We start from the raw sequence: 16,487 nt of genomic DNA, 5'->3' as shown, positions 1-16,487 counted from the left end.
AGCTACAGAGAGAGAGCGAGCGAGCGAGCTACAGAGAGAGAGCGAGCGAGCGAGCTACAGAGAGAGAGCGAGCGAGCGAGCTACAGAGAGAGAGCGAGCGAGCGAGCTACAGAGAGAGAGCGAGCGAGCGAGCTACAGAGAGAGAGCGAGCGAGCGAGCTACAGAGAGAGAGCGAGAGCGAGCGAGCTACAGAGAGCGCGAGCGAGCTACAGCGAGCGAGCTACAGAGAGCGCGAGCGAGCTACAGCGAGCGAGCTACAGCGAGCGAGCTACAGAGAGCTACAGCGAGCGAGCTACAGAGAGCTACAGCGAGCGAGCTACAGAGAGCGCGCGCGCGAGCTACAGAGAACGCGCGCGCGCGAGCTACAGAGAGCGCGCGCGCGCGCGAGCTACAGAGAGCGCGCGCGCGCGCGAGCTACAGAGAGCGCGCGCGCGCGCGAGCTACAGAGAGCGCGCGCGCGCGCGAGCTACAGAGAGCGCGCGCGCGCGCGAGCTACAGAGAGCGCGCGCGCGCGCGAGCTACAGAGAGCGCGCGCGCGCGCGAGCTACAGAGAGCGCGCGCGCGCGCGAGCTACAGAGAGCGCGCGCGCGCGCGAGCTACAGAGAGCGCGCGCGCGCGCGAGCTACAGAGAGCGCGCGCGCGCGCGAGCTACAGAGAGCGCGCGCGCGCGCGAGCTACAGAGAGCGCGCGCGCGCGCGAGCTACAGAGAGCGCGCGCGCGCGCGAGCTACAGAGAGCGCGCGCGCGCGCGAGCTACAGAGAGCGCGCGCGCGCGCGAGCTACAGAGAGCGCGCGCGCGCGCGAGCTACAGAGAGCGCGCGCGCGCGCGAGCTACAGAGAGCGCGCGCGCGCGCGAGCTACAGAGAGCGCGCGCGCGCGCGAGCTACAGAGAGCGCGCGCGCGCGCGAGCTACAGAGAGCGCGCGCGCGCGCGAGCTACAGAGAGCGCGCGCGCGCGCGAGCTACAGAGAGCGCGCGCGCGCGAGCTACAGAGAGCGCGCGCGCGCGAGCTACAGAGAGCGCGCGCGCGCGAGCTACAGAGAGCGCGCGCGCGCGAGCTACAGAGAGCGCGCGCGCGCGAGCTACAGAGAGCGCGCGCGCGCTACAGAGAGCGCGCGCGCGCTACAGAGAGCGCGCGCGCGCTACAGAGAGCGCGCGCGCGCTACAGAGAGCGCGCGCGCGCTACAGAGAGCGCGCGCGCGCTACAGAGAGCGCGCGCGCGCTACAGAGAGCGCGCGCGCGCTACAGAGAGCGCGCGCGCGCTACAGAGAGCGCGCGCGCGCTACAGAGAGCGCGCGCGCGCTACAGAGAGCGCGCGCGAGCTACAGAGAGCGCGCGCGAGCTACAGAGAGCGCGCGCGCGCGAGCTACAGAGAGCGCGCGCGCGCGAGCTACAGAGAGCGCGCGCGCGCGAGCTACAGAGAGCGCGCGCGCGCGAGCTACAGAGAGCGCGCGCGCGCGAGCTACAGAGAGCGCGCGCGCGCGAGCTACAGAGAGCGCGCGCGCGCGAGCTACAGAGAGCGCGCGCGCGCGAGCTACAGAGAGCGCGCGAGCTACAGAGAGCGCGCGAGCTACAGAGAGCGCGCGAGCTACAGAGAGCGCGCGAGCTACAGAGAGCGCGCGAGCTACAGAGAGCGCGCGAGCTACAGAGAGCGCGCGAGCTACAGAGAGCGCGCGAGCTACAGAGAGCGCGCGAGCTACAGAGAGCGCGCGAGCTACAGAGAGCGCGCGAGCTACAGAGAGCGCGCGAGCTACAGAGAGCGCGCGAGCTACAGAGAGCGCGCGAGCTACAGAGAGCGCGCGAGCTACAGAGAGCGCGCGAGCTACAGAGAGCGCGCGAGCTACAGAGAGCGCGCGAGCTACAGAGAGCGCGCGAGCTACAGAGAGCGCGCGAGCTACAGAGAGCGCGCGAGCTACAGAGAGCGCGCGAGCTACAGAGAGCGCGCGAGCTACAGAGAGCGCGCGAGCTACAGAGAGCGCGCGAGCTACAGAGAGCGCGCGAGCTACAGAGAGCGCGCGCGCGCGAGCTACAGAGAGCGCGCGCGCGCGAGCTACAGAGAGCGCGCGCGCGCGAGCTACAGAGAGCGCGCGCGCGCGAGCTACAGAGAGCGCGCGCGCGCGAGCTACAGAGAGCGCGCGCGCGCGAGCTACAGAGAGCGCGCGCGCGCGAGCTACAGAGAGCGCGCGCGCGCGAGCTACAGAGAGCGCGCGCGCGCGAGCTACAGAGAGCGCGCGCGCGCGAGCTACAGAGAGCGCGCGCGCGCGAGCTACAGAGAGCGCGCGCGCGCGAGCTACAGAGAGCGCGCGCGCGCGAGCTACAGAGAGCGCGCGCGCGCGAGCTACAGAGAGCGCGCGCGCGCGAGCTACAGAGAGCGCGCGCGCGCGAGCTACAGAGAGCGCGCGCGAGCGAGCTACAGAGAGCGCGCGCGAGCGAGCTACAGAGAGCGCGCGCGAGCGAGCTACAGAGAGCGAGCGAGCTACAGAGAGCGAGCGAGCTACAGAGAGCGAGCGAGCTACAGAGAGCGAGCGAGCTACAGAGAGCGAGCGAGCTACAGAGAGCGAGCGAGCTACAGAGAGCGAGCGAGCGAGCGAGCTACAGAGAGAGAGAGCGAGCGAGCGAGCTACAGAGAGAGAGCGAGCGAGCTACAGAGAGCGAGCGAGCGAGCTACAGAGAGCGAGCGAGCGAGCTACAGAGAGAGAGAGCGAGCGAGCGAGCTACAGAGAGAGAGAGCGAGCGAGCGAGCTACAGAGAGAGAGAGCGAGCGAGCGAGCTACAGAGAGAGAGAGCGAGCGAGCGAGCTACAGAGAGAGAGAGCGAGCGAGCGAGCTACAGAGAGAGAGAGCGAGCGAGCGAGCTACAGAGAGAGAGAGAGCGAGCGAGCTACAGAGAGCGAGCGAGCGAGCGAGCTACAGAGAGAGAGCGAGCGAGCGAGCGAGCTACAGCGAGCGAGCGAGCGAGCTACAGAGAGCGAGCGAGCGAGCTACAGAGAGAGAGCGAGCGAGCGAGCTACAGAGAGAGAGAGAGCGAGCGAGCTACAGAGAGAGAGAGAGCGAGCGAGCTACAGAGAGAGAGAGAGCGAGCGAGCTACAGAGAGAGAGAGAGCGAGCTACAGAGAGCGAGCGAGCGAGCTACAGAGAGCGAGCGAGCGAGCTACAGAGAGCGAGCGAGCGAGCTACAGAGAGAGAGAGCGAGCGAGCTACAGAGAGAGAGAGCGAGCGAGCGAGCTACAGAGAGAGAGAGCGAGCGAGCGAGCTACAGAGAGAGAGAGCGAGCGAGCGAGCTACAGAGAGAGAGAGCGAGCGAGCGAGCTACAGAGAGAGAGAGCGAGCGAGCGAGCTACAGAGAGAGAGAGAGCGAGCGAGCTACAGAGAGCGAGCGAGCGAGCGAGCTACAGAGAGAGAGCGAGCGAGCGAGCGAGCTACAGCGAGCGAGCGAGCGAGCTACAGAGAGCGAGCGAGCGAGCTACAGAGAGAGAGAGAGCGAGCGAGCTACAGAGAGAGAGAGAGCGAGCGAGCTACAGAGAGAGAGAGAGCGAGCGAGCTACAGAGAGAGAGAGAGCGAGCGAGCTACAGAGAGAGAGAGAGCGAGCGAGCTACAGAGAGAGAGAGAGCGAGCGAGCTACAGAGAGAGAGAGAGCGAGCGAGCTACAGAGAGAGAGAGAGCGAGCGAGCTACAGAGAGAGAGAGAGCGAGCGAGCTACAGAGAGAGAGAGAGCGAGCGAGCTACAGAGAGAGAGAGAGCGAGCGAGCTACAGAGAGAGAGAGAGCGAGCGAGCTACAGAGAGAGAGAGAGCGAGCGAGCTACAGAGAGAGAGAGAGCGAGCGAGCTACAGAGAGAGAGAGAGCGAGCGAGCTACAGAGAGAGAGAGAGCGAGCGAGCTACAGAGAGAGAGAGAGCGAGCGAGCTACAGAGAGAGAGAGAGCGAGCGAGCTACAGAGAGAGAGAGAGCGAGCGAGCTACAGAGAGAGAGAGAGCGAGCGAGCTACAGAGAGAGAGAGAGCGAGCGAGCTACAGAGAGAGAGAGAGCGAGCGAGCTACAGAGAGAGAGAGCGAGCGAGCTACAGAGAGAGAGAGCGAGCGAGCTACAGAGAGAGAGAGCGAGCGAGCTACAGAGAGAGAGAGCGAGCGAGCTACAGAGAGAGAGAGACAGGCTATGTGCACACTGCCCACAAAATGAGGTGGAAACTGAGCTGCACTTCCTAACCTCCTGCCCAATGTATGACCATATTAGAGAGACATATTTCCCTCAGATTACACAGATCCACAAAGAATTTGAAAACAAATCCAATTTTGATAAACTCCCATATCTACTGGGAGAAATTCCACAGTGTGCCATCACAGCAGCAAGATTTGTGACCTGTTGCCACAAGAAAAGGGCAACCAGTGAAGAACAAACACCATTGTAAATACAACCCATATTTATGCGTATTTATTTTAACTTGTGTGCTTTAACCATTTGTACATTGTTACAACACTGTATATATATATAATATAACATTTGTAATGTCTTTATTGTTTTGAAACTTCTGTATGTGTAATGTTTACTGTTAATTTGTATTGTTTATTTCACTTTTGTATAATATCTACCTCACTTGCTTTGGCAATGTTAACACATGTTTCCCATGCCAATAAAGCCCCTTGAATTGAATTGAATTGAGAGACCGAGCGAGCTACAGAGAGAGAGAGAGCTACAGAGAGAGAGAGAGCGAGCGAGCTACAGAGAGAGAGAGAGCGAGCTACAGAGAGAGAGAGCGAGCTACAGAGAGAGAGAGCGAGCGAGCTAGAGAGAGAGAGAGAGCGAGCTAGAGAGAGAGAGAGAGAGAGCGAGCTAGAGAGAGAGAGAGAGAGAGAGCGAGCTAGAGAGAGAGAGAGAGAGAGCGAGCGAGCTAGAGAGAGAGAGAGAGAGCGAGCTAAGCACCCAGAGAAGGCTAATAAGGTGGGGACCAGTGACTTGGGCTATATTACAGGCACATGGGCCCTCATTCCCATCATAAATACAGGGGACTTTGGATGCAAGGTTATCTTGACTGGGACGTGACTCTTACCTTGCTCATTGTGACATTCAAAACCCATGAGAATGTGCAGGTGAGATTTAAGTGTGTACAATGGCACACACCTTGCGCTTCCACTCCAGCAAGATTGGCAGAATGCTTAGATCACAGAATCATGTACACCTATAGCACAGTGCAATGGTGAATAAGAACAAGACTAAAAGTACACACTGGTGGTCAACATCTTCATTCCAAACGGAAAGACTCAGAAGTGTCACAATACTCCAGCCAAACAGGGCCAATGTAGGTATGATGCGTTTGACTCTGAACCTGACATTCTGGGCCAGCCTCCACAAGAACAAACGGATTAAACAAACTATGAAACCCTTGGTTAGCCCACAGACGTATATTAAAACCAGGTTAATTTAACCACGATTGTTGACAATTGGTAAACTCAAACTAACTAGCTATAAATCTAATACATGTACTTCAATAGATACCTATATCTAGCCATGTCGTCTGTGGAACATTTAATATGGACCTGCCAAATTGCCCATGCTTTCTTTGTTGGAATATGGCTAAATACACCCTGACCACTAACAAATTACTGCATTTGCAGGTTAACTCGAACATCAGTGTAAATTTCGTCTAGTCTGATCGTGAAAACATATGTTAGTCCATAAATTATACATCTCAAAGATAGCTACCTAACCTAGCTTCTAACTACCGACGTTTGGCATTGTTGGGACATTCTGTCAACACCTATACAATGTCAATGTCAACTAGCTAATATTGGTGTCGTGACTAGCATCTAGTTGGTGCTGGGCCAAGCAAATTAGTTCTCCATTTAGTTTGACATTATGATGAGCAAACACGTCAAGTAGCTAGTGAAGGCACATCAGATACGACCACAGTAACTGGTGCACTAGCTGGCTAACGAGCTAGCTAGTACAGTAGCCATCCGATATTTCCACCAAAAACAAGTCCTCTTCAGTGTTATCTAGCTGTATTTGCAATATACTGTTTCTTAGAATAATATTATTTCATAATGGTAACGTAGGTCGTTATATTGCCAAAATATAAAATGGTCGTTAATGGCAAGTAACGACCGAAAGTGAACTATTTAACGGTTAGTTGTGATGCTGCCTGGGTCGTTCGCATGCTAATATTCTAGCCAAATTAGCTAGCTAGTCAGCCAGTCAGAGGCTAGCTAGGTAATGTTATCGAGTTACGTAAATGTTACAGGAATACTCAGTGTGTGTTAAATGGATTTATAACTAGCTAGTTAACGTTGCAACAAATATTTTCACTTTGCAAAAATATGTATTTATTCTGACGTCAAGCTGTGTAAACGAGCTGAAAATGAATCCCACATCTCTCGATATGGAAGCAAACTAGCTACTATTACTAACTGCCTAGAATCACACATAGGTACCCAGAAACAAGCTATCTGCAGATTAACGACAATGAGCCGTAACGTGTTACCTTGATCCTCTGTTGTCCGGAACGAATACGGTGGCAAGTTGTTATCCTCTATTATACGATATTAAACAAAAATGCTTCCAATCGCGGAAGAGTAGCCTCTCCAAGTAGCGGCAAAACAGCAGGAAGGCTATTTTGGCTTTTTTTAGACAGACAAACCAACGAGTGCCTATTTACCTTCTAACGAAATAATCCTCCGAGTCCCATTAATAACAAAAAACAGATGTTTAAAAACATTAAGTGGAGTCAATCACATTCCCTATTTATGAGATTTAAAAAAAGTAAACTTGTTTACATCACACTTTTTTTGTTATATTTCTGTAGACAGTGTTTAATTTGGAGACATCTTCTTTTCACTCTTTTGTCAATATTACTGGGCTGAGTCCATGGCACACATAAGAGATACAACCAACATTGATGCTCGGTTTGGCACTATAGACGATGGTGATTGGTTTGTTCGAAGCACGTAATGGATGGGGTTGGACATTAGATAACGTCCATCATTCCGCTAACAGAGTCGCTCCTAGAGATGATTTTTTTTTTTTAAAGGTAGGTTGAGGTGTATGGGACTAGGAAGGATATTGGGTTGAAGACGAGGTGGAATTTTATACTTTAGTCGCTGCCTAACCCTCTTCCTGGAGATCTACCGTCCTGTGGATTCAGTTCAACCCCAATTTAACACCTAATTCTACTAATTAGGTGCTCAACAAGACTTTGACTAGCTGAATCAGATATGCGAAATTGGAGTTGGACTGAAAACCTACAGGACAGTAGATCTCCAGGAAGAGGGTTGGGCAGCCCTGGCTAGTGGGTGGGGAATCCTCCCCTTATGTTATGAAGCTAAACCTGTTAATTAAGGCCCAACCCTGATTTACCGTTCATCCACACTGAAGGACGGTCTTGAACGGGCAAGGACTAAACTACTTCTCTTGGTTTCCCATTAGTTATATTATTTAAAGAGCAAGAGTCTAAGCCCTGTCTAAACTGAGGGAGGGGGTTCTACTAAGATATATGGAATTGTTTTAAGGTCATACCAAGGATAATTTTGCTATTTGTGTTTGAATTTTAAAAGAACCCTCAAAGTATCAAAAAATATTTGATGAACATTTTTTATTCAGCCTTACTGCTATTAGACCATACAAACATATACACTACATTGAAAAACAGTCCCCCCACCAAAAAAAAATCTAAATTAAGTATGTTCGTAAGTGTCTTTCCTATATATGAGAGATACAGTGTAAGAAAGATCTGTTACTTTTTATGTACATGTATTTAACCCCTTATTTTTCACACTAAACAGTCTAAGCCCTGTCTAAGCTGAGGGAGGGGATTCTACTAAGCTATATGGAATTGATTTAAGAAGGTCATACCAGAGATCATTTTGCTATTTTATTTAGAGTTTTAAGATCCCTTGAAATATCAAGAAAATATTTGTAAAACAAATATACACTACCATTCAAAAGTTTGGGGTCACTTAGAAAGTCCTTTTTGAAATAAAAGCATATTTTGTAGTCCATTAAAATAACATCAAATTGATCTGAAATACATTGTTAATGTTGTAAATGACTATTGTAGCTGGAAATGGCAGATTTTTAATGGAATATCTACATAGGCAAATAGAGGCCCATTATCAGAAACCACCACACCTGTGTTCAAATGGCACGTTGTGTTAGCTAATCCAAGTTTATAATTTTAAAGGCTAATTGATCATTAAAAAAACCTTTTGCAATTATGTTTGCACAGCTGAAAACTGTTGTACTGATTATAGAAGCAATAAAACTGGCCTTTAGACTAGTTGAGTAGCTATCTGGAGCATCAGCATTTGTGGGTTCGATTACAGGCTCAAAATGGCCAGAAACAAATAACTTTCTTCTGAAACTTGTCAGTTTATTCTTGTTCTGACAAATGAAGGCTATTCCATGCAAGAAATTGCCAAGAAACTGAAGATCTCCTACAACGCTGTGTACTACTCCCTTCACAGAACAGCACAAACTGGCACTAACCAGAATAGAAAGAGGAGTGGGAGGCCCTGGTGCACAACTGAGCAAGAGGTCAAGTACATTAGAGTGTCTAGTTTGAAAAACAGATGTCTAACAAGTCCTCGACTTGCAGCTTCATTAAATAGTACCCGCAAAACACTAGTATCAACAGTGAAGAGATGACTCTGGGATGCTGGCCTTCTAGGCAGAGTTGCAAAGAAAAATCGTATCTCAGACTGGCTAAAAAAATGAAAGATGGGCAAAAGAGCACACACTGGACAGAGGAACTCTGCCTAGAAGGCCAGCATCCCGAAGTCGCCTCTTCACTGTTGACTTTAAGACTGGTGTTTTAAATCAGAACAGTTTTCAGCTGTGCTAACATAATTGCAAAAGGGCTTTCTAATGATCAATTAGCCTTTTAAAATGATAAACTTGGATTAGCTAACACAACGTGCCATTGGAACACATGAGTGATGGTTGCTGATAATGGACCTCTGTACGCCTATGTAGATATTCCATTACAAAAATCAACTGTAATAGTAATTTACAACATTAATGTCTACACTGTATTTCTGATCAATTTGATGTTATTTTAAAAAGGACAAAAAAAATATGCTTTTCTTTCAAAAACAAATACATTTCTAAGTGACCTCAAACTTTTGAACGGTATTGTATATAAAATGGTTAATTTGGCCTTACTGCTATTAGCCCATACAAAAACGCATTGAATAACAGATTCACTACATGGAACAACAGATAGTCCCCCCAAAAAAATCTAAAGGAATTTTGTTCTGAAGTGTCTGTCCTATATCTGAGCGGTACAGTATAAAAAAAAAAATCTGGATTTTTTTCTTTTAACATGTATTGAACCCCTTATTTTTTGGCACTAAAACAGTCTCCATTTTTTCAACTGGTACCGGGGGACCTTCAGACGAGTCTTGTGGGCGTCCTAGAGCAAAAACAATGTGCGTGTTTGTGAGAGTCTCATCTTTCCATAGAGTGGTCATAATAGTTTGTAGGCCAAACCGTTCGGACCCTACAGACGATTTTGTGAGAAGACCGATTTTCAGGATGTCTCATGGTCTGATAAACACCGCTCTAGCTCTATCACCGCAGATGCGGAAGTGCGACATAGGCGGATGCGTTCTCAAGCTTAAACTGACAGATTTTGGGGGGGATTTGTTCATTATGCTAATTAGATTCCCATGGGGCCCAGACATCGACCTTAGGGGGTCAACCTAACTCCTAAACTTAACTCTAACCGGAGAGGATGGCTGCCGTTTCATGGGCTCTTGACCTTGTAATTTTACTGCTGTTCTTTAATTATTTGTTACTTTTATTTAGGTATTTTTCTTGTTTTTTCTTGGTTAAGGGCTTATAAGTAAGCATTTCACTGTAAGGCCTACACCTGTTCTATTCAGCACATGTGACAAATAACATTTGATTTGATACCTTAACCCCTAGCCTTGCGAACGTTAGCCAGGTAGTTTCTGTTAACCTAGCTAGAATTTGTAACATAGCATTCGTTTTGCAAATTCGTAAAATATTGTACGTTCAGCATATTCGTAACATATCATACAAAATGAGTGATGGACATCCACAAATTAATACATATCATACGAAACTTAGCATATCGTAGTAAATGGTGTGTCTTAGATTTACGTACAGAATAATATGAAATGCTATGAGACCAGGTTGACATATGCAGGGACATATGAGTCCCTGCATAGCAACTGTCATGTTATTCCACTCTGTGCCATTTGAGTGGAATTAAAGCTGCTCCTCTGAATATGAAGTATGATGAAGTACTGCATGCTCTGGTTCTGAACCCTGGCCTTTGTTACCCACTGAGTATGTTAGTTAAATTACAGGAGAGCATGCATTAGATTAACTACCGGTAGATACAATTAGAATTATATTTCTAAAAAAAAAGTTGGTTTTAGCTAAACAAAATACCAAACAAGTTGGGAGAAACACATTTGAAAAACGAATACAATCTCATTTTAAGCCCTAGCGGTTAAAGAGATTATTAATGAGTTTCTGGGATAAGTATAATACTACTTTCAAGAAAAAATATATATAATTGTGTTAACTTCATGAATCCAAAATGAGTACTCTGAGTGCAAGAGGAGTAATGATTGATTAAACAGGGACTGCAGTCTTGCCCTTCTTTGAAAATCCTCTATTGCATCCGACTCACACTTCTAGCTTCTTATCCCTCTTGGAGCCATGCTTCTTGTGTGGTCTAGATTTGAGTTTTAATGCAGAGGCACTCTTCAGGGTGTCCCTCTTCCCTGAGGTGAATTCCTCCGCCCCTGGCTTCCACAAGAGCAGCTGTGCATCCTCCCCTCCCGTGAGCAGGGCCTCCCCTGCGGGATCCCAGAGGAAGCAGCGCACTGTGGAAGAGTGGCCCCCTTGGAGGGACCTCAGCAGACACAGACCTTCCTCACTACACTCCAGAAGGTGGATGTCTCCATTGTTTGTCCCACCTAGCACTAGTAAGCACCCTGCCTCCTCCAGCCAAGTCCCGCCAACAAAGTAATCCAGGGCCACTTCATCAGAGAGAGGGGTCAGGCTGCGGGCGTCAGCGGCACTGAAGAGTGTAAGGGGCTTGTCTGTGTCCAGCTGACCCAGGTCCCACAGATGGAGGCCCTCATCGTGGCTGAGGCACAGCAGCTGGTTGAAGTCCTTCCCTGCCCAGCACACTGAGCTAGCAGAGGAGCCACAGTTACAGGTAGCCAGCAGGGCCTCCTCCTCTGCACCAAGGCTCAGGTCAAACACATTCACCAGGCCATCAGTGGAGCCAGACGCCAAGTGGTCGGCATTCCGGGGGTGGAAACGCACCTCCGTGATGTCATCACTGTGGGACTCAGTGTACACACCCAGAACCCCTTCCTTCTCCTTTGCCATTCGGACATCCCAGAAAACCAAGAAGCTATCATTTTCATCTACCTGCTCAGTGCCTGCACATAGGACCACATCGCTGCAGCTCACATCAAAGCTGCAGAAGTGGTGGGAGGAGTCACTCTTGAACACCTGTGCTGCCTCTGAACCAGGGCAGCGGACATCCCACGTCCTCACTGTTCCATCAGCAGAGCCTGAGAAGAGCAGGTCAGGGGAGGTGTGGGCAAAGCACACCCCACAGATTGCACCACTATGTCCCTGGTACTCCCTGAGCAGGCTGAGGCTGTCCTCACTGTGCAAACGGATGGAGAGGTTGGAGCAGCATACGGCCACCAACCCTGGGCCTGAGACAGTCTGGTGGGACAGGTCCAGCAGGTAGGTGGGCTCATCTGGCTGGACACGCCGAGTGATGGACAGAGCTTTGAACTTCTCCCCCAGACTCTCCATGGCAACTTCCTGCAACTACACCCAGCTGGATAGAGAGGATGTGCAGAATATAGATGTGTAATATGGAAGAAACTCCATCTAATCACAAAACATACACCTACTTACTCACTTAACTCAAAATGTGGGTCTGATAATGGTTCAATTAACACAAGAAAGAACCAAGGAACTTAGTTCCCATAGAGTCCACTGTGATTTGTGAGGCTTGTTGCACTCACTCGATGTACAAAAAACAACGCCTAGGCTATTAGACAACTTACACCAAAAGCAATGACAGGCAGCTATCTCTAAAGTTAGTAACTCACTGTGTGTTATAGTTGGCTAGTGTTTCTAACAAAATCTAACTGTGAATACTATCCTCTGTTAGTATTATGTCCCTGCCAAACAGATTTAACTTATAGCTGTTGTCTGGATTGATAACTAAAAAGATGATACCTACCTAACTAATATTAGTCACCAATGAAAGTGGCGAGTCTGAAGTTACTATAGTAGTAGCAAATAAAGTGACTAACTTAGCTAGCTAAAAACACTCGCTAAATTAGCTAGCTAAACGTTTGCTAACGTTAGCTTGCAAGTGGAAAGTTCTTGAAGGGTTCACTTATTGAAGCACCAAAGAAAGTACGTTAACGTTCCAGTAACATTTGTATTCAATGCCCAGTATGAACCACAAATACAAAAAAAAAATATATGTAATATCTGTAACCTTGTAAACGACTCACTTACCCGGCAAAATAGACAGTATCTGATTTTCATGAGCACGTTGTGACACGGTGTCACTGTATTTACTGCCCGTTGATGGACCAATTCCCTCAATGCATAGTTCCGCTGTTGAATTTCAGAGCAAAAATTACAGTCATAGACAGTACAGTATGGAGATAGGCAGAAACTGCTTTTCCAATAGAAATCACCGACCGAAACTTGTAGGCGATGTCATGGCGACGTTAGCCAAGTAAACACATACACAGAAACACGTCAGCGTGAGACGACGGGTCTAACCGTCCTCTCGCGCCAAACTGCGCATGTCGTCAAAGGCAATCCTTCGATATAAAGTATTTTTTTCGGAAATGGAAACGTGTCAGTTTGTTACTTTCACAAGGTTTGAGTAATAACATGTTCAACTGCTTAAAACACTGTCTCGAATCAAGGTTGTGCCTTTAGATTTCGAGAAAATGAACAACTAAGGAATAATATTTCGCGGCCTGGTCGGTTTGGTCTGTTTCGAAAGAGTTCCCGGAAGTCTCACGATGTTGCACGTCTGGGATTAGAAACTCTGCTACAGTACAGGTGTAACGGATGTGAAATGGCTAGCTAGTTAGCGGTGGTGCACGCTAATAGCCTTTCAATCGGTAACGTCACTTGCTCTGAGACCTTGAAGTAGTGGTTCCCCTTGTACTGCAAGGGCCGCGGCTTTTGTGGAGCGATGGGTAAAGACGCTCCGTGGGTGACTGTTGTTGATGAGTGCAGAGGGTCCCTGGTTTGCGCGAGGGGACGGACGTAAAGATAAACTGTTACACAGGCAATACCAATGTCGATAAAGACACAGACTTTTTTAATTGGTGAATCGACCTGGGCGCGAACCAGGGACCCTCTGCACTCATCAACAACAGTCACCCACGAAGCGTCGTTACCCATCGCTCCACAAAAGCCACGGCCCTTGCAGTACAAGGGGAACCACTACTTCAAGGTCTCAGAGCAAGTGACGTAACCGATTGAAAGGCTATTAGCGCGCACCACCGCTAACTAGCTAGCCATTTCACATCCGTTACACTCACCCCCCTTCAACCTCCTTCTTTTCCGCATCATCCGGCGCGATAGAGGGGTCATCACTGGCCATGCTGGAGTGGACAGAAGTAATGGCACCGTCTAAACCTTAGCCCTTGATCATGATTCGCATTGCCGTTACATTATACATAACAGTCATTGGACGAATATGTCTTCTGTATGGGGGAGTTTTGAGCCCGGACACTCAATCTGAACATTAACGCGCGTCGTTTACGGTACGGTATTGGAAGCATAAGAACATTATCTTTCGTATCATATCTTTCAAAACGAAAGTTAAATTGATATACACCTTAATAGCGTTAGTATCCCCACATGGTCATATTTCCATGGTACAGCGTTTGTTTACAGAAAAAGGGGAAAATATGCATACTTTATTTTTGAAACACCATTTTCCAGCACCATTTTCGTATTTTCTGACAATTTAGGATGTGGCACATCGAGTTCAGCCAAGAGTGTGCAACATCCTAAATTGTCCGAAAATCGAAAACTACATTCTTAAACTCATGTGTAATACTATGTGCGATTCAAACATAAGGTAGTGAAGTACTTTAAACCACTAGCTTCAATACTCTAAATATTAGGGATTCAAGATCCTCAAAGTTATTGGCATTGGAAATTGCCCACAAAAGGTTCTTCCAAGTACCCCATAGGAGGTGGGGTTCATCGAGGAACCTCCTTAGTTGGTGGGGGTTCTTGCAGGAACCTAACTGCCCAACTGTTACATTTGGATTTTAATTTAAGGACAGCAGGTTCAGGCACTTGAAATGAGATCTTTACATTTTTCGGTTAAGGTAAGGTTTGTCCCTTATATGATCTAAATTGATATTGTTTTATGATGATACATCTATCTTTTCATATTTGTGCAAATATTTGTAAAGCTGAAAATAGACAATTCAATGGTGGTAAGAATATGTATGCTATAAGAATATGTTGAAAGCTAGCTGTATTGGTTGCAGATGACTGAGCTGCTCACTTTTGTGTCTAAGTATACAGACTAGGAGGCATACGTATGTCAATTGGTATGTTATGTAGATCACATGTACCATCCTCTTCCCTTACCTCTACATTTTCATTCACATTATCCAAGGTGGCGCAGCAGTAAGACGTGTTTGTTTTCATCCCATTGTCTTTTTCGGGGTTTTTTTGTATACATTTCAAACTTTTATTTTTTCCATTTTCAAAATAAATATACGTTCCTGCAACCTGCCTCACCCAATGTGGTACGGATCAGCTATTTTTTTTTTTTTACCTTAAAACTGGAACCTCCATCAGAAGCTAGCCAGCTAATTAACTACTAGCTATTTAGTCATTGTTAGCCTCTGCTACCAGTCTTTACCTTTAGCTTGGACTCCTGCCGCTTTAGCCTGGATAGACGGATAATACCTGCCAGTATGCACAGCGCGATACCAGCCCTGGGCATATCAGAATGGTTTTTTTCACTACATCACCGGATTCCTGCCGCAAGCTCTGGACCATTACACCGGATCTTCGCAGCTAGCTAGTTGCTACCGAGGAGCTATTGTGGCTAACACCTTTGTCCAGATGCATGCACCAGTTAGCCCCGAAGTAGGCTCATCTCCCGGCTAGCAAACAAAGTATACCAACTACAACGCTTCTCTTGCCAATTGGCCTGGACCCTTTGTCGACACGGAGCCCCACCGAGCCATCACGACTAGTCTGCTGAAGTAACTCGGCCGATGTGCTCTCAACCGGCCTCTGGGTCGTGGATGTTTGGTGATGATCCATCTGCTTGCCCCGGCCTGCTAGCTCCCTGAACTCTGTGTCTCCCGCTCGCTCAACATAGTAATCGACTAATGAACTGTTCCGTGTTTCATCTAGTGCTGCTCATTGGACCCTATGATAACTCGGCTACACAGCCGATGCCTGCTGGACTGTCTATTAACACGGTACTTCATTTTGTTTATCTGTCTGCCCCAGCCTCAAACTCAGGCCCTGTGTGTAGCTAACTGACCGTCTCTGCCCATTCATCACCATATACCCGTTGTTGTTGTCCTAGCTGTTTGCCCGTAATTGTCTCACCCGTTTACCCGTTGTCTCACCCGTTGTTGTCTTCGCTCTCCCAATCAACACCTGTGATTGCTTATGCCTTTCTCTAATGTCAATATGCCTTGTATACTGTTGTTTAGGGCAGCTCTCATTGTTTCATTTTACTGTGGAGCCCCTAGTCCTGCTCAACATGCCTCAGATAGCTCCTTTGTCCCACCTCCCACACATGCGAAAACTGCACCCAGCTTAACTGGCGCCTCCAGAGATGCAACCTATCTCATCGTCACTCAATGCCTAGGTTTACCCCCACTGTACTCGCACCCTACCTTACCCTTGTCTATACACTATGCCCTGAATCTATCCTACCACACCCAGAAATCTGCTCCTTTTATTCTCTGTTCCCAACGCAGTAGACGACCAGTTCTTATAGCCTCAGCCGTCACCTCATTCTACTCCTCCTCTGTTCCTCTGGTGATGTAGAGGTTAACCCAGGCCCTGTGTGTCCCCAGGCGCTCTCATTTGTTGACTTCTGCAACTGTAAAAGCCTTGTGTTCATGCATGTTAACATCAGAAGCCTTCCCCCTAAGTTTGCTTTATTCACTGCTTTAGCACACTCCCCCAACCCTGATGTGCTAGCCGTGTCTGAATTCTGGCTCAGGAACCCTGAAATTTCCATCCCCAATTACAACATTTTCTGTCAAGACAGAACTGCTAAAGGGGGCAGAATTGCAATCTACTGTAGAGAGAGCCTGCAGAGTTCTGTCATACTATCCAGGTCTATGCCCAAACTGTCAGGTTTTGGCCAGGACTGTTCTGGTTTTGGTCACTAGATGTCCCCATTGCACCTTTTTTGAACCTTTTGTTTTTTTCCTTGCTCTAATTATTGTTTGCACCTGTATG

The 16,487-nt window shown here is 48.5% G+C and overlaps 2 protein-coding genes across 6 annotated transcripts in view; both read right to left on the bottom strand.

Annotated features, from left to right (window-relative positions):
* Positions 1-12,600, bottom strand: part of LOC129812972 (serine/threonine-protein phosphatase 2A 56 kDa regulatory subunit epsilon isoform-like) — a 91,106-nt gene extending 78,506 nt beyond the window's left edge. For 3 of the 5 annotated variants that reach the window (XM_055865017.1, XM_055865020.1, XM_055865021.1), the window contains exon 1: positions 6,475-7,466. The gene's annotated coding sequence lies outside the window, so the exon portion shown is untranslated. Of the gene's footprint in view, positions 1-6,474; positions 7,467-12,521 lie in introns of those variants that run through there. The other 2 variants (XM_055865019.1, XM_055865018.1) reach the window with 2 other exon arrangements.
* On the bottom strand, positions 7,565-12,607 carry wdr89 (WD repeat domain 89). The gene is made up of 2 exons (XM_055865023.1): positions 12,522-12,607; positions 7,565-11,826 (listed from the first exon to the last, which is right to left on the bottom strand). Exon 2 carries the CDS (start codon positions 11,799-11,801, stop codon positions 10,647-10,649), a length of 1,155 nt encoding a protein of 384 aa, XP_055720998.1. The 5' UTR covers positions 11,802-11,826; positions 12,522-12,607; the 3' UTR covers positions 7,565-10,646.
* Between the last annotated feature and the right edge of the window lie 3,880 nt (positions 12,608-16,487).

This window comes from Salvelinus fontinalis, chromosome 16, assembly GCF_029448725.1.
Source record: "Salvelinus fontinalis isolate EN_2023a chromosome 16, ASM2944872v1, whole genome shotgun sequence".
In the NCBI taxonomy this organism is placed as follows: Eukaryota; Metazoa; Chordata; class Actinopteri; order Salmoniformes; family Salmonidae; genus Salvelinus; species Salvelinus fontinalis.
This window is presented reverse-complemented; position numbering and strand designations above follow the sequence as displayed.

What these genes read in the sequence shown, in the direction of transcription:
- wdr89 (XM_055865023.1), bottom strand. Translation starts at nt 11,801, where the DNA reads ATGGAGAGTCTGGGGGAGAAGTTCAAAGCTCTGTCCATCACTCGGCGT.